Genomic DNA, 21,889 nt, shown 5'->3' on the forward strand with positions numbered 1-21,889 from the left:
CCACTCCTTTAAAAACCTTCATTGGACCCTACCTGTCCTTCAAACTATCGCCCCATCTCCCTCCTCCCTTTCCTGTCCAAGATACTTGAACGTGCTGTTCACCACCGTTGCCTCGACTTTCTTTCATCTCAAGCTATTCTTGATCCACTGTAATCAGGCTTTTGCTTCCTTCATTCAACTGAAACAGTGCTTGCTAAAGTCTCCAATGATCGTTCCTAGCCAGATCCAAAGCTCTCTATTCTATCCTTATCCTTCTCAATCTATCTGCTGCTTTTGACACTGTTGATCACAGCCTACTCCTTAATACGTTGTCCTCACTTGGATTTCAGGGCTCTTTGCTTTCCTGGTTTTCTTCTTATCTCTCCCAGTGTACCTTTAGTGTATAATCTATTGGATCCTCCTCTACTTCTATCCCACTGTCAGTTGGTGTACCTCAGGGATCTGTCCTGGGACCTCTTCTTTTCTCCATCTTTACTTCTTCCCTTGGTACTCTGATCTCATCCCATGGTTTTCAGTATCATCTTTATGCTGATGACTCCCAGATCTACCTCTCCACACCAGAAATCTCCGCCGAAATCCAGACCAAAGTATCAGCTTGCCTGTCTGACATTGCTCCCTGGATGTCTCAGCACTATCTGAAACTAAACATGACCATGACTGAGCTTCTTATCTTTCCCCCTAAACCAACCTCTCCTCTTCCCCCATTCTCTGTTTCTATGGATGACTCTTATCCTTCCTGTCTCATCAGCTCGTAACCTTGGTGTCATCTTCGACTCCTCCCTCTCCTTCTCTGCACATATTGAGCAGACTGCAAAAACCTGTCATTTCTTTCTCTATAATATCACCAAAATTCGCCCTTTCCTTTCTGAGCACACTACCAGTACCCTCATCCACACCCTTATCACCTCTCGCTTAAACTATTGCAACTTGCTTCTCACAGGTCTCCCACTTAGCCATCTCTCTCCTCTTTAATCTGTTCAAAATTCTGCTGCACGACTAATATTCCGCCAGTGTCGTTATGCTCATATTAGCCCTCTCCTCAAGTCACTTCACTGGCTTCCTATCCATTTCCGCATACAGTTCAAACTCCTCTTATTGACTTATAAGTGAATTCACTCTGCAGCTCCTCAATACCTCTCCACTCTCATCTCTCCCTACATTCCTTCCCGGGAACTCTGTTCACTAGGTAAATCTCTCTTATCTGCACCCTTCTCCTCCACCTCTAACTCCAGACTCCGTTCCTTTTATCTTGCTGCACCATATGCCTGGAATAGACTTCCTGAGCCGGTACGTCAAGCTCCATCTATGGCCGTCTTCAAATCTAAGGTAAAAGCCCACCTTTTTGATGCTGCTTTTAACTCCTAACCCTTATTCACTTGTTCAGAACCCTTATTTTATCATCCTCACTTTAATATTCCCTTATCTCTTGTTTGTCTGTCCTAATTAGATTGTAAGCTCTGTCGAGCAGGGACTGTCTCTTCATGTTCAAGTGTACAGCGCTGCGTACGTCTAGTAGCGCTATAGAAATGATAAGTAGTAGTAGTAGTAGTAGATTGTTTCAGGGGCCATCTAGAGAAGACATCTCTTGCAGCTTACCTGGACATCATTCGATTCTTGCATCCTCCCTTTCATATGCCTTGTTCATATGGAACCTTAATTTAGCCCTTGGGGTTCTTCAGAAGTCGCCTTTTGAGCCACTCCGGAAGGTTTCCTTGAAAGATCTTACACTAAAGACAACATTCTTGGTGGCTATTGCATTGGCACATAGGGTTTCAGAGCTTCAGGCTCTCTCTTGTCGGGATCCCTCTCTCCGCTTTTTGGAGGCGGGAGTCTCCCTGTGCATGGTTCTTTCCTTTCTTCTGAAAGTGGTATCAGCATGTCATCTCAACCAATCTGCGCATGCTTCCATCCTTGCGCAGAGAGGACGAAGAGGCTCAGTATTCTTCCTCGAATCTTCTTGATGTGCATAGTGTCCTCATTAGATATCTGGACATCGTGAATGAATTTTGCAATCGGACAAACTGTTTGTGCTTTTTGGTAAACAAAGGCTTGGTCTCATGGCTTCCAAGCCCACAATTACTAGATGGCTGAAGGAGAGTATCGCGTCAACTTATTTGCTTGTGGGTAAGCAGGCTCCTCAGCCCTTGCTGGCTCATTCTATGAGTCGTACAGAGACATCCTGGGTGGAGACTACCTTACTATCTCTAGCGGATGTTTGCAAGGCAGCAACATGGTCAACGCTGCATACCTTTCCCAAGCACTTCAGGGTGGATGTTGCAGCACACTCGGAAGACAATTTGGGGGTTTCAGTCCTCAGGGCAGTAGCGTGAGGATCCTACCCACTCTAGGGATTGCTTTCAGGTTCTGGAATAGTGGGAAGCTATATAATGGAAGGAGAAATTAGGTCTTACCTGATAACTTTCTTTACATTAGTCCTTCCCACTATTGCAGAGGCCCGCCCGAAGTTTCTGAGATGTTGTCGGTGTGAAGTAATGTGTCTAATAACAACTGTCGCCTTGCATGGTGCTTCCTATATATATCTTATTCTTTACATTTTGTCCAGAGATATGAGAGGTCCACACATGCTTGCTCATCTGGCTAATGTTAGGTTAGCAAGTTGTTTAAGGTTGTTGTGTTTGTTCTGAGTTTCCTCTTACTGCTTGTTTACATAAGTACTGAGGAGCTGGACTGAATGCAAAGAGATATATCTCATCTTGTTTTCAGTTCTCTATCTCCACCTGCTAATGGAAAGCAAATTATCAAGAGAGTCACCTTGAAGGGAGGCCAGAGGGCTGCTTGCAGATCACAAGACCAGCAGTTGAAGGGCTTAGTTCCAAAACCTGATGTCCATATTAAAGGGTTTGGGAAATAAGTAGAGATGCACGTTAATCTTGGTTAACACATTAATTATGAATTGTAATTATTATTAATCGTGATTACATTTTTTAAATCATGTGCTGTCTGGCATCACTCCCTCCCTCCTCTCCTGAACTTTGCTGCGGCTTTCCCTCACACTGCGGCTCCCCTCTGCCCCCCCCCCCCCCCCCGCAGTACCTTTTGCAACATCATGTTTTCGGCCCTGCAGGCCACTGGGGGGGAGGGGGCACAGGGGTGGACTTGAGGAGGGCACACATTTCCTCCCCCTCCATTAGGTGTCATACCTTTTGCTGGTGGGGATGCCAAAGCCCCATCAGTTAAAGACATCCACCGCCAAAACGGCAAACAGGAAGTTACATCAGAAGGGGTGGGCCAGGTCACAGGGAAAGGCTTGATGTAGACCGTAGGCAGCCTTTCGGTATGGCTGCTGCTGGCCTTCAGGGCCGAAGACTTACTGTTTCAAAAGGTACTGAGGGGGGTGCGGGTGTGGTGGGGGGGAAGGAAGGAGACCCGCAGTCAGGTCTGGGAGTGAAAGGGAGAGGAGAGAGGCTGAAGACTTTGTTTAAAAAGGTACTGTGGGAGGGGAATGCGCGATGCTTGCACTTCCCAAGTTCGTGCATCAACCAGGCATGCTCGGAGAGTGGCTGCTGGAGGCACATCACTGACTTCCTCATTCCTGAGGTAGTACAAGGAGGAAGGGGGCCGCTTTGGCAGTGGATTTCTTCAACTGGTGGGGCTTCAGCATCCCCACCAGAAAAGGTATGATACCTAAAGGAGGGGGAGGAAATGTGTGCCCCCCAGTTCACCCCCCCCCCCCCCCCAATAGATTGCTGGCTATGCCCTGCTTTTAATCACGTGATCAATTGCGATTAAAAATTTTAATAGAAATGCAGCCCTAGAAATAAGCCTTTCATTTACTCTGGTGAAGTGGTCTTGAAGAAGATATGAATGTAGAGAATTATTTCTGTGGAGCTGCTTATAAGTTCTAATCATTCTTTTTTTCCCCCAACTTTATTTATGAAATTTTCAGTAAGAAACCAATTACAGTGCGTTGCTATTATAAACACCATGCATCCCAACTCTTCAGCTCAATTTACAGAATATGACTAGATTTGTGCGCACAACTTAAGTCGCACTATATAGAAACCCAGGGATATAGTCCAATTTCAAGATAACCATCTCCAATGGTGGAGTTTGTATTTGTTTCCAAAATCTTTCAACTGTGAAAAGATGACTTGCCAGCTTATGAGCCTCCTTAGACGTTCCATCCACTTTGTGGTGGCGTAAACACCTCTCTGGGCTAAGGGGATATGATGCCCACAAGATAGAGTTCAAAATTCCACGTACTGCTGACCAAAATCTTTACACTAAGGGGCAATTCCTCCATATATGATATAAGGTGCCCCTTTCCCCACAATTTTGCCAACATCTATCCATGTTATTTTTATAGAACTTGGGACGAACCAGAGTGTAGTACCATTGGTAAAAAAAATGTATATCCATTTTCAATCATGGTTCTAGCCACTAAAATTTTAAACAAATAAGTAAACATGTTAGTCCAGTCTTTAAACTCCCAGGTTTCTGCTAACTTGATTTCCCATATAGCAATATAAAAACTCACTGGTGTTCGCTGGGCAAGTAGGGCCGTGTAAATTCTACTTTTCCCTCCTCTCCCCATTCCCGTACGCAGTGCCTGCTCCAAATCTGTTTCCTCTAGGTAGCAAAGCAGAAGCCTACCTAACAAATGCCAGATACTCCTGCCCCAGGATAAAACCTTGTGTATACATAATAGAAGTGAGGTGGTGATACTTCCTACTAGGGAACAATTTGGTTCGCTGTGCAACCCATGTGGTCAAGGGGTCTCTCATGTAAACATTAGGCACAGAAAACCCTCTGCATCTGTCATACCTTGAATACTGTGTGCAATTCTGGTCACTGCATCTCAAAAAAGATATAGTGGAATTAGAAAAAGAACAGAGAAGGGCAAAGAAAATGATAAATGGGATGGGACAACTTCCCTATGAGGAAAGGCTGAAATGGCTTGGTCTCTTCTGCTTGGAGAAAAGATGGCTGAGGGTAGATATGATAGAGGTATATAAAATACTGAGTGGAGTGGAACGGGTAGACGTCAATCACTTGTTTACTCTTTCCAAAAATACTAGGACTAGGGGGCACGCAATGAAGCTACAAAATAATAAATTTAAAACAAATCAGAGAAAATATTTCTTCACTCAATGTGTAATTAAACTCTGGAATTCATTACCAGAGAATGTGGTAAAAGCAGTTAGCTTAGCGGGGTTTACAAAGTTTAGGATGACTTCCTAAAAGAAAAGTCTGTAAGCCATTATTAAAATGGACTTGGGAAAATCCACTGCTTATTTCTAGGATAAGCAGCATAAAATGTATTGTACTGTTTTTGGATCTTGCCAGGTACTTGTAACCTGGATAGACCACTGTTGGAAACATGATACTGGGCTTGATGGAGTATGGCAACATGTATGTACTTATGTAGCTAGCCAGGGCAGTTCTAATCATTGTTTTCTCACCCTAACCTCACCAAATATGTTTGTAAATGTGTGAATATATAATTCAGTTTTTAACTAATTTCAAAACTTACATGTAAAAATTACATGGGTAAGTGTAAGCATGAACAACTGGAATTGATGAGTCTTGTGCATTCAGAAGACTCACTGGCTGTAGTCTCTTGTTAGAATTTACAACACATCCATTCCCATCCCAGCATCAGTAATTTCTCCATCTTTAATATAAACCCATTTCCTCATGGGCACTGCAGGTATAAAAAGTGGCTGAATTAGTAGTGGTGCCAACTGTGACAGGGTTACAACATTGGCGACCCAGCCATTCTCCTATCTTTCATAGACATTCACAGGTTAATAAACAAAGACTGTGGTCAGTGTTCTTTTAATTCCAGCTGCAGTATTTAACATGTATTCAGTGCCACTGTGCATAGAAGCAAAGGTGCTAAATATACATCTACAGCATTGAGTGCCAGTATTATCTAGATAGTTGACAAGATTTAGTTGCTGCCTGTATAGCTATGTGGGTACATTAAGGATAGACTGAGGGGTCCTTTTACTAAGGTGCGCTGAAAAATGGCCTGCGGTAGTGTAGGCGCGTGTTTTGGCCGCATGCAGAATCATTTTTCAGTTCACCTGCAATAAACGCCTTTTGGGGGGGGGGGCCAAAAATGGATGTGCGGCAAAATGAAAATTGGCGCGCGTCCATTTTGGGTCTGAGACCTTACCGCCAGCCATTGACTTAGCGGTAAGGTCTCACATGTTAACCGGGCAGTAATGGTCAACGCATGTTCGAATGCCGGTTACCGCCCACGCGCCAGAAAATAAAAATATTTTCTGACAAGCGTAGTGGACATGCGTAAAAAATGAAATTACTGCCTGGGCCACGCAGTAGCTGGGCGGTAACTCGGAATTGACGCATGTTGGGCACACGTAGGCGCTTACGCGACTTCGTAAAAGGGCCCCTTAAGGAAAGAAGGGGAACTTGCAGAGAGAAGTTATATTCCAGGGAAGGGATGTTGGTGGTGGAAGTTCTGGGGTAAAGCACGTTTCCAGGAGCTGGAAAGCTGACGTTGAGATGGGGCTAAAATACAATAATATAGGATAACTAGTACATGGATTCCACACACATCACCACAATACTCATCATCTTCCTAGATACATTTCTAAAACCTGGCAAATTCTGTTTCATCGTATAGACTGTCCAACTGTGTTAAAGCTCACTTCAGAAAACCCTCATAGCCAAAGGGTAGCTTTCAGCAGAAAAGGGACCCATTGCCATTGCTGGCTCAGGTGAAACTATTTAATGTTACCCTAGTATCTGATTTCATGACTTTAAAAAATTTTTTTTACTGCAGATATGTTTTTGGCTTGTGCGACTGTGCCTATAGATTTATTTCGAAAGCAGCCTTCGGGGCAGCAGAGCTTTGCACTCAGCAGCAACAGTGGCACATCGCCTGGATCTCTCACAGCAGAGGTAGAGTACTGTGGTGAGAATAATGTGCTTCAGCCCAGTGCCCCTTCAGCTGGGGACCACAGTCCAGCTCTGAGCTTCTTGACTTCCACTCTGGCCCCTACAATCTTTGTTGAAAATAAGGACTGGAAAACTAGGACAGGACTGTAGTCTCCAGCAGAAGTGGAAGCAACTTGGCAAATATCTAACATGAGACAATAGTAGCATACTACACTGGAGTGCTATATCAAGGGAAAGGGTTAGACCTTGGGGTGTATGTAGTATCAATCCTGTTCTAACTGAAAAGAAAATGAATGCTGTGAGGATAACTTAGTGGATATTTGTTGATGCTTTTCTGTTGAGCCTCTGGGTGGTCCCTGAATGTGGTTAAGAGTCTTTGGAAACGTGGCCTTAGTCTTATTAAACTGTAGAAAGCTGAGAACAGGAGCTTATCAGTGGTAACAATAATGTGCAAGTTAAAAAAAAAAATCAAAACCCAGAGATGATGTATCCTGTGCCTGAGGCTTGTCCCTATCCTAAAGAAATCCCTCAAGGGAGAGACAAACCGAAACTACAACTGAATAAACAGTCAATCCCTAATACTGGGTATATCAATAAAAGATTCCACACTCTCCAATGAAATGCTAATAATGACTTTGTACCACCGAAAATGTGATGTTTTCAATATTTTAAAGAAGGGAAACACAAGGAGAGTTCAGTATAGGGTGATCTTTCATGCTCCCTATCATGCTCTATACATCATTAATTCTCCTGGACTTTGAAACCCTTCAAATTTTTAGTGCTTATTATAATAACACACAAATATGTGATATATCAAAAATTAAAGTGTGGAAAATTTTAGTGAAAGTCACTACAAAAAACAACAAAGGGAACTCTAAGAACAAATCAGTCCAAAAATGTTTGTAGAAAAGACATGCCAAAATATAATTCAAAATGGCAGGCACCAGTACATTTGAAAAAGAACTGCTGTTTGTTATTATAATAAGCTCTACAAATTTGAAGGGTTTCAAGGTCCAGGAGAATTAATGATGTATAGAGCATGATAGTGAGCCGTTTTTATGGCTAGTCTCACTAACAAACCAGCTCGGCTGAAGGATCAGCCTATACTGAACTCTCCTTGTTTTCCCTTCTTTAAAATATTTAAAACATCGAATTTTCGGTGGTGCAAAGTTATTATTACCATTTCATTGGAGAGTATGGAATCTTTTATTGATTTACCCAGTATTAGGGATTGACAGTTGAGGCTTGTTCCTGGCATAGGTACTAGAATGGAGTGGGCCACAGAGGCCATGGCCCAACAATATATTGCCCAAACAATAGCAGCAACTAAAGGGTTTAGGGGCAGGACCGAAGCTTAATTTGTTTGGTTCCTCCAGCCAAAACATTGTTACGCTGCCTCTGGCATTTCCATAGGCCAGCAGTAAAAGGATTGGAGCTGGGTATGGGTTTGGATTTTAATTTCAGCTTTAATTAGGGCTACATCTGGGTTGGGTTTGTTGGACTGGGGTTGGATTTTGATTTGCTTTAGAGATTTATGTAGGTCATAATTGAGGAGCTGCAGATGGGCCTTGGGGTGGGAGGTTGGGTTGGGTTTTAGCCCAGATTTGACTTTGTCCTCTCTTTAGTTCTCTTTTGTAGAACCCAGTGATTTGAGGTTACGACAGATCTCCACCCCGTTGCCTGCCAGGAAAGTGGAGATGGATCGGACGGTGATGCCATGTGGGACTGTAGTCACCACTGTCACAGCTGTGAAATCAAAACCTCGATCCAATGGGAAAGTGTCGCTGGGCTCAGGTGAGAAACATGCTACTCAGGTAGTTGAGGTCATGGGAATGCTACATACAAGTTTAGGGTTAGAGGCAGAAGTCTGGGATAGTACATATGATACTGTGATCAGGCAAAGCAACACCAAAGCATTGGGGATATTCTGCACATGGGGCTGGAGTCAAGTCAGGGACAAGTTTTATGGGAGTATTGAAAAGGTCGCATAACACAAACAAATTCATCACCATTAACACACACCAAAACTGAATCTTCCAATTTCAGACACCCTAAAAATTCTTGGAGTTACCATTGATCGTCACTTAACACTTGAAAATCATGCGAAAAGCACAACCAAGATGATGTTCCACTCAATGTGGAAATTAAAAAGAGTAAGACCTTTCTTCCCAAGGACCGTCTTCCGCAACCTGGTACAATCAATGGTACTCAGCCATCTAGACTATTGCAACCCACTCTATGCTGACTGCAAAGAGCAAATAATCAAGAAACTTCAGACAGCCCAGAACACTGCAGCTAGACTCATATTCGGCAAAACAAAATATGAAAGTGCTAAACCCCTACGAGAAAAGCTACACTGGCTCCCACTCAAAGAACGCATCACGTTCAAAATATGTACCCTAGTTCACAAAATCATTCATGGAGATGCCCCAGCCTACATGTCAGACCTGATAGACTTACCACCCAGGAACGCTAAAAAAACATCCCGCACATTCCTTAATCTTCACTTCCCCAACTGCAAAGGTCTAAAATATAAACTAACGCATGCATCAACCTTTTCCTACTTGAGCACACAATTCAGCAACACGCTGCCGCGCAACTTAAAAATGATCTATGAACTAACTAACTTCCGCAAACTATTGAAGACCCATCTCTTTAATAAGGCATACCACAAAGATCAACAAATGTGAACTCCCACACATATATCCAGTACTGCCTTACGATACTTGCTTGTTATACTACTATCATGCTTTATCATTATCATGTTTACCCAAGATTTTTTGCAATACTAAATGTCTATTTTCTCATATATTTCCACTATTCATGATGTATTGTAAGCCACATTGAGCCTGCAAAGAGGTGGGAAAATGTGGGATACAAATGCAATAAATAAATACTCAAATTGGAGAGATTGAGGTCAAAGAGGTAGGGGAAGAGATCATGCAGGGCTGGTTTGTGGGGAGCCTCGTATGGTTCCTGTCTACTTATTTCTCACCTGCCTGAATCATTAGTTTTTCACATTTATCTCTGTTTATCCTCTCTAACAACCCTGTCATTTGTCTTTGTTTCCATTTTCACATCAACCTGTTGCACTGCTGATTCTCACCCCTTTTGTAGAGCTGCATGGTGGTCAGCAGGATTTATTCTGGTCACAGCCTGGACAGATCACCCTTACCTGTGTTCACAACAGCACTACAGTGGATGGTACTTACAATGTTCTAGGTTGCCTTTAGCGATCTGACTAGCTGGTTGTTACCACGATTTGTGGGCAGACTGAGCTCTATGAATCAGCCAGCTTTATGGGCAACACTGCCCAATTTCCACCACTGAGGGCCATCTGTGTTCAGGCTGCCTCTTGTGGATCCTGCAGTTTCTTCCTGGTCCTCTGATCCTCCAGCTTAATTGAAACCAGAACTGGAATCCTGGCACCATGAGCCTTCATTTGCCAATTACTCATGGATTTTTATTTCTTGATTCTACAAACACTTTCTTCCCCACTACCCCACTCTCAATTTAGTGTCATCACTGCTGGGGGCCATGATACAGGGCTCCTTCCAAAATATAGCAATCATGGGCCATAAATGCAGGAAGTAGTGTCTTCCCATCTGCCCCTCATTCCCTACGTGTGGTCAGTGTTGCCTCTGCATAATCTCCAGCGAATAGAGGGTGCAGATCCCAGGTTTGTTGAGTTGTCACAGTTTTTACCATTGCTTCTCCAGAAGGCTTTTCAGTACTTCTATATTCTTCGTTGACAAGCAGGATGAATTAGCTACATAAGCAGGTGATATCATCCTGATCACGCTGAATCAGAATAGCTCTCTCTGAACTTGGGAAAAATAAATAGAAAAGCTTTCTTAGTGTGCATAGAAGTTCCTGTACTTTTGTACCCTTATGCTAGTATCCAGTTATTTTTTCATTTCCAATGTACCAATAGAACGTTCTAGTTCTCTTTACCCCTTGGTTTATTGTGGGGGGTTTTCTATTTTTAGTATTTTTAGTTTTGCTGCAAAGAAACAAAAGTCCCTAACCATTGAGTTTAATTTTTCCTCCCTCCTTTTTACAGATTCTGTTGAAATATCTGGGTTCAGAAAGTGCCTGTCTAGTGACAGAAAAATGGACTTTGTGGCTAATTGTATTTATTTGCTTGGTTCCTTCATGTGATCAAGACAACTGCTATGATGGTTGTGAGATGTCTCCTACAGCTAGAAGCCAATGAAGCAGGCTAGCTGATTATCTAGTGATGCCAGCCTAAATCAAGAGGCTCAGCCTGAAAGGAGGAAGCCTCCCTCTAGTGAGGGAGAATTCATTCCATTGCATAGTGGCATTCAAAGTCCAACATTGATTGTAGAAAGGCATAAGGAGCAAGAGATATCCAAAGAGGTCTTCATGAACAGCCCTAAAGTAAACCTCCAAGGCACAGATCTACAAGTGAACATACTCCAAAGCAGCACTCCAAGTTAATTAAAGAATAGGTATACCATTTGTTAAATGCAACAACACATTGGCACAAAGACATTGACATCCAAGAAAAATGAGAAAACCAAACACTTCCACAAAACACCACAGGCAAACCACAGGAGCGGAAGGAATAAACCATCAGGATGATCCAAAGTAGTAACCAGTTGTATTATTGATGGATTGTAAATGCAAGTCCCAGACAAACGTACTCAACACAGGCCATGTTTCGGCTTGGTAGCCTTCATCAGGAGTAGACTTCTGAGATACCTCTGAGAAAAACCTTCTTGTGAAAAAATATCTGTGGAATGTTTTATACCTCCTTGGGGTTTGAGGACATTACAGACATTTTATATCTCTTTTGATATACTGTGCATTTTCTATAGACACCGTGCCACCAGGGCAAAGATTTTTTTCACAAGAAGGTTTTTCTCTGAGAAATCTTAGCAGTCTACTCCTGATGAAGGCTATCAAGCCAAAACACAACCTGTGTGGAGTACATTTGTCTGAGACTTGCATTTACAATCCATCAATAAAACGATTGATTACTACTTTGGATCATCTTGATGTTTTTTTCCTTCCACTCCTGTGGTTTGCACAAATACATTGGCTCTAAATGAGCTTGGGGCATAGGCACCAGAGCATCAGCACAGAGCTGGTGCAGATTCAGTGGTACAAAGACATGGGCACTAAAGAAGTGTGCCACAATATTGTCATGGAACTTCCAAGCTATTGTGTCGGTGCTGAGCACTAATGCCCAACAGTATTTCACAGAGGACCAATAAAGAAACCTTGGCTTACAAACCTTGGCGCAGAGCAGTGTGATCTAGATGTACAATACGTGGTTGATCAGCTGGCACTGATGAGAGAAGAGAACACACATTTAGGTGTTGGTGGTCAAGCAGACGCAACAAGTACAGAAGAACAAGGCGCCTCCGCACAGGTCAATCAAGGCAAACAAACACAGTGAAGGAGACAAGAAGGATGATGACAAAAAAACGTCTAATGGACTCAAGAGTTCACATCAAAAGTTTATTACTAAAAACTGGACTTGACACAAATCGTGTTTCAGCTACTCAGGCCTGCCTCAGGTGGTCAAGCAGAGACATCAGTTCCTCTTAAATTAAAAAAAAATTCTGAAGCAAGCATTATCAGCAGTTTTCATTTCCCCAATCAATGCTTATACCAAAGGTGGTAGACTCCTTGTCATCTTTCTCAAGTTTGGACAGGAAGGATAAGACCATTCTTCCCAAGATTCGTCTTTCGCAACCTAGTACAATCCCTTGTCCTCAGCCATCTGGATTACTGTAACTCACTATACGCAGGCTCCAAAGAGCAAATACTGAGGAAACTTCAAACAGCCCAGAACACAGCAGCCAGACTCATCTTCGGAAAACCAAAATATGAAAGGGCAACACCACTACTAAAGAATCTACACTGGCTTCCACTTAAGGTATGCGTCACTTTTAAGGTATGCACAATAGTCCACAAGATCATTCACGGTGAAGCCCCAGCCTACATGTCCGAGTTGATAGACCTACCATCCAGAAATGCTAAAAGATCATCCCGAACATACCTCAACCTCCACTTCCCTAATTGCAAGGGCGTGAAATACAAGACGTTACACGCGTCAACCTTTTCTCACATGAGCACGCAGCTTTGGAATACACTGCCGCGCAACATAAGAACGATTTACGAACAAGCTTCCTTCCGCAAATTATTGAAGACCCATCTGTTTGAAACAATTTATGGAAAGAGCCAAAACACATAGAGTCTACACTCACTGATCATCAATGCATCATACATCAACTTCTGACCCTCATCCCTCGCAATACCACATCAATCATACATTTACTCACAGAAATATGTACACCATGTGTCTTAGTGTCTTAACACTGCCCTTTAAGCTCCCCACTGTCTCTTTCCAATGTTTCAATGTTGATGTCCCATTGTTATACTCCTACCGACACTTCGATGGTCTCGCATAACTTGTACAATGTATCCCATAACCAAGTTGTAACAAATGTATTTCCGTTATTCATATCTTATTGTAAGCCACACTGAGCCCGCAAAGAGGTGGGAAAATGTGGGATACAAATGCAATAAATAAATAAATAAGTAGAAAACCCCCTTGTTATAATGAGAGTGTGTCAGGATTTCATGAAGGATGACAGAGCCTTCTACACAGGATCAGAATAAGCCTCTACTAAAATAATTGTTAGTGTACTTTGCCACAGTTGAAACCAGTTTAAAGAAGAGAAAAGCATCAGCAAACCCCAAGGATTTCACTTTTATCGTTGTCAGAATCCACAGAAAAATAGTGGGGCCAATATTTAAAGCAATTTAGCTGGCTGTTTTCCGGTTAAATTCGCAGTTAGTGCCAAACTCAAAGCCAGGTATGTTGGGGGCGTTCCAGGAGCAGATTCAGCACTTGGTCACTTAAATGTTGATATTCAGCCCTTAAGGAGAAGATGCTATATATGGCGCCTAAAAAATCTGCACGACTAAGTGTATACGTCATATATGTCTGTGCCTAAAACTACGCGCATCCATTTACACCAACGAAAACGTGCCGTAAATTAGGCGCACTTGGCCATATTCTATAACTATGCACATATATTTCGGAATGCCCACCAAATGCCTATTTCCACACCCCTTTTTTCCTGTGCACGTTAGAAGTTCAGCGCACTTCATTGCAGAATATGCCTAGCGAGTTGTAAATTCTGATCTGTGCCAATTGGTGCTCATTATTGCTTGTTCAGAGCTGTTATCAACACTGATTAGCTTGTTAAGCCAATTAAGTTACGTGCGTTGTTGTAGAATTAGCATGGATCTCTGGGCACGCTATATAGAATCCAGGGGTAAGTGGCCAGGTTTAATGCATAAATAGGACCACATAAAGGTTTGTCCTATTTTTATGCGCTAGCCCATGGCTGCTTAAGTGCTGAATGTTGACTTAAATGGCTATGCTTTAACCTGCTCAAAAATAACTAGATATTCAAAGCTGAAGCCTGGCCACGGCCTGGCTTCGAATATCTGAGAGTTCAGCCAGCGGCGTGAGCAAAACACTCATCGCCGACATCTGAATATCGGACCCAGTGTTTACAATCAATTGAGCAGATGTCTGAGTCACAGTTTTTGCAAGAAAATGAATCCATGGGTGAACCAGACTTTTGTGATTTATCAGTCTTGGAGAGTGAAAGCTCCACTGATCTTCCATCAGACCCTTATCCTCTTGGCAAGAAACACCTCGTTAAATGAAGACCTAACATAGCCAAAACTGGTTCAGAAAATGTCCCAGGAGGTTTCTTTCAAAATGCAAGAAGCTGATACCTTATTTTGACAGTATTGGAATGTGAGTTTGATTGTATCATATGGATATGTTTATGTATTTTATTTTTACATGCTTTTGGAATATATTTATTTGTTTGTTTGTTTTGCTCCAGTTGTTTTAGAAAAGGCAGACTATCAGGCTTATTTTCGAAAGAGAAGGGCGCCCATCTTTCGACACAAATCGGAAGGTGGGCGTCCTTCTCCCAGGGTCACCCAAATCGGCATAATCAAAAGCCGATTTTGGGCGTCAACTGCTTTCCATCGCAGGGACGACCAAAGTTCAAGGGGGCGTGTTGGAAGCGTAGCGAAGGCGGGACTGGGGCGTGGCTAACATATTGGTGTCCTCGATCGATAATGAAAAAAGAAGGCCGTCCCTGACGAGTACTTGGCCGACTTTACTTGGTCCATTTTTTCTTATGACCAAGCCTCAAAAAGGTGCCCGAACTGACCAGATGACCACCGGAGGGAATCGGGGATGACCTCCCCTTACTCCCCCAGTGGTCACCAACCCCCTCCCACCCTAAAAAAAAACTTTTTATATATTTTTTGCCAGCATCTATGCCAGCCTGACATATCATACCCAGTTCCATTACAGCAGTATGCAGGTCCCTGGAACAGTTTTAGTGAGTGCAGTGCACTTCAGGCAAGCAGACCCAGGCCCATCCCCCCCCCCCCCCCCCCACCTGTTACACTTGTGGTGGTAAATGTGAGCCCTTCAAAACCCACCAGAAACCCACTGTACCCATACGTAGTTGCCCCACTTCACCCCTTAGGGCTATGGTAGTGGTGTACAGTTGTGGGGAGTGGGTTTTCTGGGGGGGGGGGGTTTGTGGGGCTCAGCACACAAGGTAAGTGAGCTATGCACCTGGGAGCAATTTGTGAAGTCCACTGCAGTGCCCCCTAGGGTGCCCGGTTGGTGTCCTGGCATGTCAGGGGGACCAGTGCACTATGAATGCTGGCTCCTCCCACAACCAAATGGCTTGGATTTGGTCGTTTCTGAGACGGGCGTCCTCTGTTTCCATTATCGCCGAAAATAGGGGATGGCCATCTCTAAGGACCACCATCGCAATTTGGGCATCCCTGACCGTATTATCGAAACGAAAGATGGATGTCCATCTTGTTTCAATAATATGGGTTTCCCCGCCCCTTCACCGGGACGTCCTGCGGAAAACCTGGGCATCCCTTTCGATTATGCCCTTCTTTCTTACTATACAAAATCTGAAATATGAGAGCACAGGATTTGAATACAATCCTGGCCCTAATGGGAAGCCAATGCGAATGTATCAGCAAAGGAGTTGCCCTCTCAAAGCGTGGTACATGCATGACAAGTCTAGCCGCAGCATTCTGGGCAGTTTGCATTGCCGCACAGCTTAGTAAACAGGGGTGTCAGTTATTAGTAACTAGATTTTATTGCATAAAATGGAACCTGTGCTAAAACAGCACACGTTAGTGGTAAAATAACACATCTTAATGGTAGCCCACACTGATAATTGTGCCCTAAATTCTGTATCTCACAAGCAATGCTACTCACTGACCTCTTTTTATATGCAGTTTCCCAGCCACTCTCAGCTTGGGAGTCCCCATTTATGTGGTCAGTTCATTATCTTGTCAGTGGAAAAAGCCAAGTTGTTTACTTGTAGCAGGGGTCCTCTTTAGACAAGAGGATACACTGGCAACATAATTCTTTCTATACCCCTTATAGTTGAAGCTGAGCTTTTTACTAACTGAGGTGCTACAACAAGATTACAAAAATGCTAGAACTCCTGCACATGCTCAGAAAGCTTTTCTAGTTCATTCTGAGCTCGAAGAAACTACTCCACCTTGGTGGGTGTTCTCAGCAGGGGCATAGCCAGACCTCAACTGGAGGGGGGGGGGGCTAGAGCCCAAAGTGTGGGGGGGGGCACATTTTGGCCTGCCTCCCTGCCGCCGCCCCCTTCCGGCACTGGCGCCCCCTGCTTCTGTTGCACTATGGTACCTTGGCTGGCAGGGGTCCCCAACCCCCGCCAGCTGGCGTTTGTCCTGTGCTGGTCTTACATTGCCTGCCCTGCCCTGCTCTGTTCTCTGTCGCCCCATGTATGCTCATTTTAATGAAACTGAGCATGTGTGAAGTATCACGTGCTCAGTTTCACTAAAACGAGCGTGCATGGCATGACTGAGAAGAGCAGAGTAGGCAATGTGGCGAGACCAGTGTAGGACAAATGCTTCAGCTGGCGGGGGTTGGTGACCCCTGCCAGCCAAACCGGGGACCCCTGTAGCTATGCCTTGTATGTGTGTGATTTATCCTTTTGTCTGCAAAGAATTCCTCTTTAAAAGTAAATAACCTTATCTTTTCTGTGCAGAAATATTTTTTTGATGTTACTTTTGAGCTTATCTTTTCAGTTTCAAAGCATGATATTTTGCACTAGAACTTACTCACCACTGTTCATGGCTCACGGATTTATAACTGTGATGTCCTACTTTGCTCAGATTCTCCCAGGGCAACTCCCACCAAAGTCAAGGCGATGGAGAGGAATTTTTCTATGCAAGCAATGTTACCTCATGGAGCTCCTGTCAGCAAGACACTGTCATCCTCGGACACAGGTAAACATGAATAATTTTCTGGCTACACAAAACACAAGTTCATGCATGTTTTTCCCTGAATGAACAGAATAGTCTGTTGTGCCTCATAGTGACCAGAAGAAAAGGTAAGGTGGACAATGGTCTTCCAAAACCCCAAAAAGAGGCTTGCAGATGTAAACAAAAATTTTTATTCAAAGCACAATCTGTGAAAAGACCCAACATTCGTTGGAGTAATAGACTCTTCATGGAGCCATGTTTTGGCATTGGAAACCCTGCATCAGGAGTTATATAATCGTATTAAATCCTGTCAGTAAATGTTACAGACAACCAAGAAAAGAAAGCAGCAGTCATAGCAGACATGTTTCACCAAACTGTAGAAACCCACATCAATCAGGATCCAAACCTACACAGATAGCAATGTCCTCATTGTAGATAGGGGTGCTGCAAACATCTCATGTGGCGAGAGTCTGTTGGGTTTTTGGAAGACCATCATCTGTCCCTACTTTTTCTTCTGGTCTAGCTGCACAGTGACACCAGACTGCTCTGACTCATTCCAAAAGCTCTTGATACACAGTGGTTATGGTTCCAATTCTGATTTGTGTACTTGCTCAAAATGTCATCAGTAGTAAGCTATGTACAACCATCCAATAGGCACCTTTACATTGATCTCGTCTTCTTACAGGCCTTAGGAGGCAAACATCTGTGAATAACAAAATGCTTAATGGGCTAAGAGTCCTACTGAATGTTGGCAGAATATTACATACCCCGTGAATATCTCCTGTTCTGCTGCTGTGTTTTAGTACTCACACCCACAGTAATCCCAGTTGATAGGAATTGCTCCTCCTGGCATTCAAACATTCTGGCACAACTCCCTCTTCCTCTGTGACTGCAGGAAAAGGTATGCCCAAACTGATTCAGCTCCTAATGTTCTGTTATGGAATACATCTTCCTGACTTCTCCTTACAGCTTTGGTAAAATCGCAAGAAATCCTCTCTATGCTAGGCCTCAGCTCTACCACTCTCTGGGTCATCCCTCCGCCTTTCTCCATGATAAACTATCTGGCTACGATCTTATTACACCAGATTACTTTGCAAATTCATTTGTGAGAATAGACTCCTATTTGTTGGGCTGTCTCCCCCCCCCCTATATAGGCAACAGAAGAGCTCAGGGTCTGCTCTCATTCCTTTCTCACAGTGTACCCCCTCTGTATGCAGAAGGACCTTCGGTTACATAATTACATAAATATTGCCATACTGGGACAGACCGAAGGTCCATCAAGCCCAGCATCCTGTTTTTAACAATGGCCAATCCAGGTCACAAGTACCTGGCAAGATCCCAAAAAAGTACAGCACATTTTATGCTGCTTATCCTAGAAATAAGCAGTGGATTTTCCCCAAGTCCATTTTAATAATGGTCTATGGACTTTTCCTTTAAGAAGCCATCCAAACCTTTTTTAAACCCCGCTAAGCTAATTGCTTTTACTACATTCTCTGGTTATTAATTTTGCCAGGCTTGCTCAATAGTTGCTATGCCCATGAATGTCTCAAAACTAGACGTAAAAGGCAAAGCATTGCCCTTGGTTCTAATGGCATTATTGTTTGTATTGGTCTTGAGTACTTGAGTATTCTTTCCTGTCAATTTTGTAGTTCCTTTTCCTACTATTTCCTTGTTAGTTCTGGATTGTGAACCACTTTGATCTGCGAGTTAGCAAAGGCAGTATAGCAAATGCTAATAAACATAAACAGACAAACTAAACAAGCAGTTAAATGATGGCTGATATGCTGATCTCACAAGAGACACACTTAGAAAATGCTGAAGAGCATTTGTTGATTAATAAAAAATTTTCCCTACAGGTATCAAGTTGCTAATTATACAGAAAAGGAGGTGTGGGAATTCTGCTATATAGAGAAAGGAAGGTGGAGGTATTGAAGGTGGAAAGAGATGTCAAGGGGCGTTATATTATTTTGAAAGTAAATATGTAGGGGATGATAATAACCTTATTTGATTTGCTTGCACCAAATATCATGCAAAAACCCTTTCTTTGATGAATTAGGTAATAAGTTGAAGGTAAATAGGAGGGGGTGAGGTTCATTTATTGTGAGTGGAGATTTCAACATAACCATTGAACCTAAGTTGGATAATAGAGGGGGATGTTGGGGTGGCATAGGGTGACTGAGGTTACTTGGAGGGGCATATTCGAACGGTGCCGGCCATCTATATGACCAGCCATCTTCGGGGCGGTGCCAACCGTATTATCGAAAAAGATGGCCAGCCATCTTTTCTTTCAATAATACGGTTGGGGCCGGATAAATCTCAACATTTAGGTCAAATGTTGAGATCATTGGGTTTACAGATGGCTGGCTTCAAAAAAAGTGGGAAAAAATCGAAGTGCTCATCAGGGACGGCTTTTTCAGTAGTACTAGTGGGATTTGAACCGGCCACCTCTGGATTACAAGACAAGTGTACTAACCACTTGGCCACAGCTCCACTTGGATGTCCTTCCCTTTTGATTATGCCCCTTCAGGTCTCTCTCAGCCAATCACAGCGCATTTAGCTGTGTACTACTGAAAAAGCCAAGCAAAAATAATTTTGATTAGGACGTCCCTGACGAGCACTTCGATTTTTTTTTTGGGGTGGGAGGGGATTGGTGACAACTGGGGGAGTAAGGGGAGGTCATTCCCGATTCCCTCCAGTGGTCATTTGGTCAGTTGGGGCTCCTTTTTGAAGCTTGGTCGTGAAAAAAAGGGACCAAGTAAAGCCGGCGAAATGCTCGTCAAGCCTGGCTTTTTTTTCCCATTATTGGGCGAAGCTGGCCATCTCGTGAGCACGCCCTCGTCCTGCCTTCACCACCCTACTGACATGCCCCCTTTAAATTTTGCCAGCTCTGCGACGGAAAGCAGTTGAAGCCGGCCAAAATCGGCTTTTGATTATACCGATTTGGCCGGTTTCAGGAGATCGCTGGCGATCTCCCGATTTGTGTTGGAAGATTGCCGGTGATTTCTTTCGAAAATAAGGCTGTTGGTTACATGGGCAAATTTGCCTGACAATTGTCTCACATTGCCTCCTGTCTATATCCTTTCAGAGGCACCAAACAAAAGCAAGTATCATTTATGCTGCTTTTTTCATTTGCAAAGCAATGTGACACTTAAATATTTCTAGATTTATACCCTAGACACACCACCTGAGAAAAAGCTCACTTTTTGACATTCAATCTCACTCTTTAGGATGGTTCACCACTGGCATCTGTTTGATGCATGTAATGCCCAACTAAGCTTGGAAAATCTATTCAGAATTTTGTAACCATTCTCCACCATGTTACTGGATACAGACACACTTAGGAGATGCTGAAATACTTTCCACCTACCGAGTCCATATGTATTATCCACATCATTCTCTCATACAGTTGTGTAGCATTGTATGGGAGCAGTTTGAAGCAATAATATTTGATAAAGTCTGGAAACGCCGCCCCGGCCACACCTGTCAATATTCAGCTGGCAGTACTCAAAGTTTTTAAAAAACTGACCATTGCCAGCCGAATTAGACCTGAATATTCAATGCTGGGCACTAACACTGAATGTCCCAGCCTGGCCACTCAAATTATGGAGGTCCCGGATGATATTCAGCTGAATACTGGCTGAGACCCATATAAGTGTCTCCATCAGCTTTTGGTCGGAGCCAATATTCATCAGCATTGCCCGGTTAAGTGCCACTGAATATCGGCGGCCAGCTAACAAAGTATGATTTAAACAGGCAAGAACCTCTCCTGTTTGCTTAAATTGCTTTGAATATTGATCAGATTGTTTAAGAAATATTATGGATTGCCAAAATTACGTAAACTTGTTGCCAAACATTTACTCTATGGCTTTTAACTGTAGTGGTGTTTTATTGAGTTTTAAATTTATTGTTCTAGACTTGTAATTATTTTTGTTGTTTTAGACTTGTTATCCACCCTGAGCAATGTGAATGGTTAAGTGGGCTATAAGTTAAGTGGTTAAGGGGGAGCTATTTTAGATCTAGTACTTTGTGAAATGCAGGGAATAGTACGAAAGGTAATGGTGTTGGGTCCACTGGGAAACAGTGATCATAGATCAAATTTGAGCTAGTTTCTAGAGTAAAGTCACAAAGGAAATATATTGTAGTAGCATTTAATTTTCAAAAGGGTGACTATGATAAAATGAGCTAAAAGGATTGGCTGCAAAGGGTAAGACTTTAAATCATGCATGGGCGTTGTTTAAAAATACCATCTTGGAAGCCCAAACCAGATGAATTCCATATATTTACAAAGGTGGAAAGAAGCCCAAACGACAGCCAGCATGGTTGAAAGGTGAAGTGACAGAGCTATTAGAACTAAAAGAACATCCTTCAAAGAATGGAGAAAGGACCTGAATGAAGAAAATAAGAGGCAACATAAGCACTGGCACGTTAGATGCAAAGCATTGATAAAGAAGGCTAAAAGAGAACATGAAGAAAAACTTGCTGCAGAGGCAAAAACTCACAGTAACAACTTTTTCAGGTACATCAGAAGCAGAAAGCCTGGGAGGGAATCTGTGGGACTGTTAGATCATGAAGGAGCAAAAAGGGCACTCAGGGAGGACAAGGCCATAACAGAGAGACTAAATGAAATCTTTGATTCAGTCTTTACAGAAGAAGATGT

At 43.1% G+C, this 21,889-nt stretch overlaps 1 protein-coding gene across 1 annotated transcript in view; it reads left to right on the forward strand.

Moving 5' to 3' along the window:
* Positions 1–21,889, forward strand: part of C2CD2 (C2 calcium dependent domain containing 2) — a 137,977-nt gene that overhangs the window by 99,389 nt on the left and 16,699 nt on the right. Inside the window, exons 9-11 of the mRNA XM_030203814.1 lie at positions 6,773–6,891; positions 8,514–8,682; positions 17,143–17,256. Coding sequence (XP_030059674.1) covers positions 6,773–6,891; positions 8,514–8,682; positions 17,143–17,256 — 402 coding nt within the window. The remainder of the gene's footprint in view (positions 1–6,772; positions 6,892–8,513; positions 8,683–17,142; positions 17,257–21,889) is intronic.

This window comes from Microcaecilia unicolor, chromosome 5 (genome assembly GCF_901765095.1).
Source record: "Microcaecilia unicolor chromosome 5, aMicUni1.1, whole genome shotgun sequence".
NCBI classification, from domain to species: Eukaryota; Metazoa; Chordata; class Amphibia; order Gymnophiona; family Siphonopidae; genus Microcaecilia; species Microcaecilia unicolor.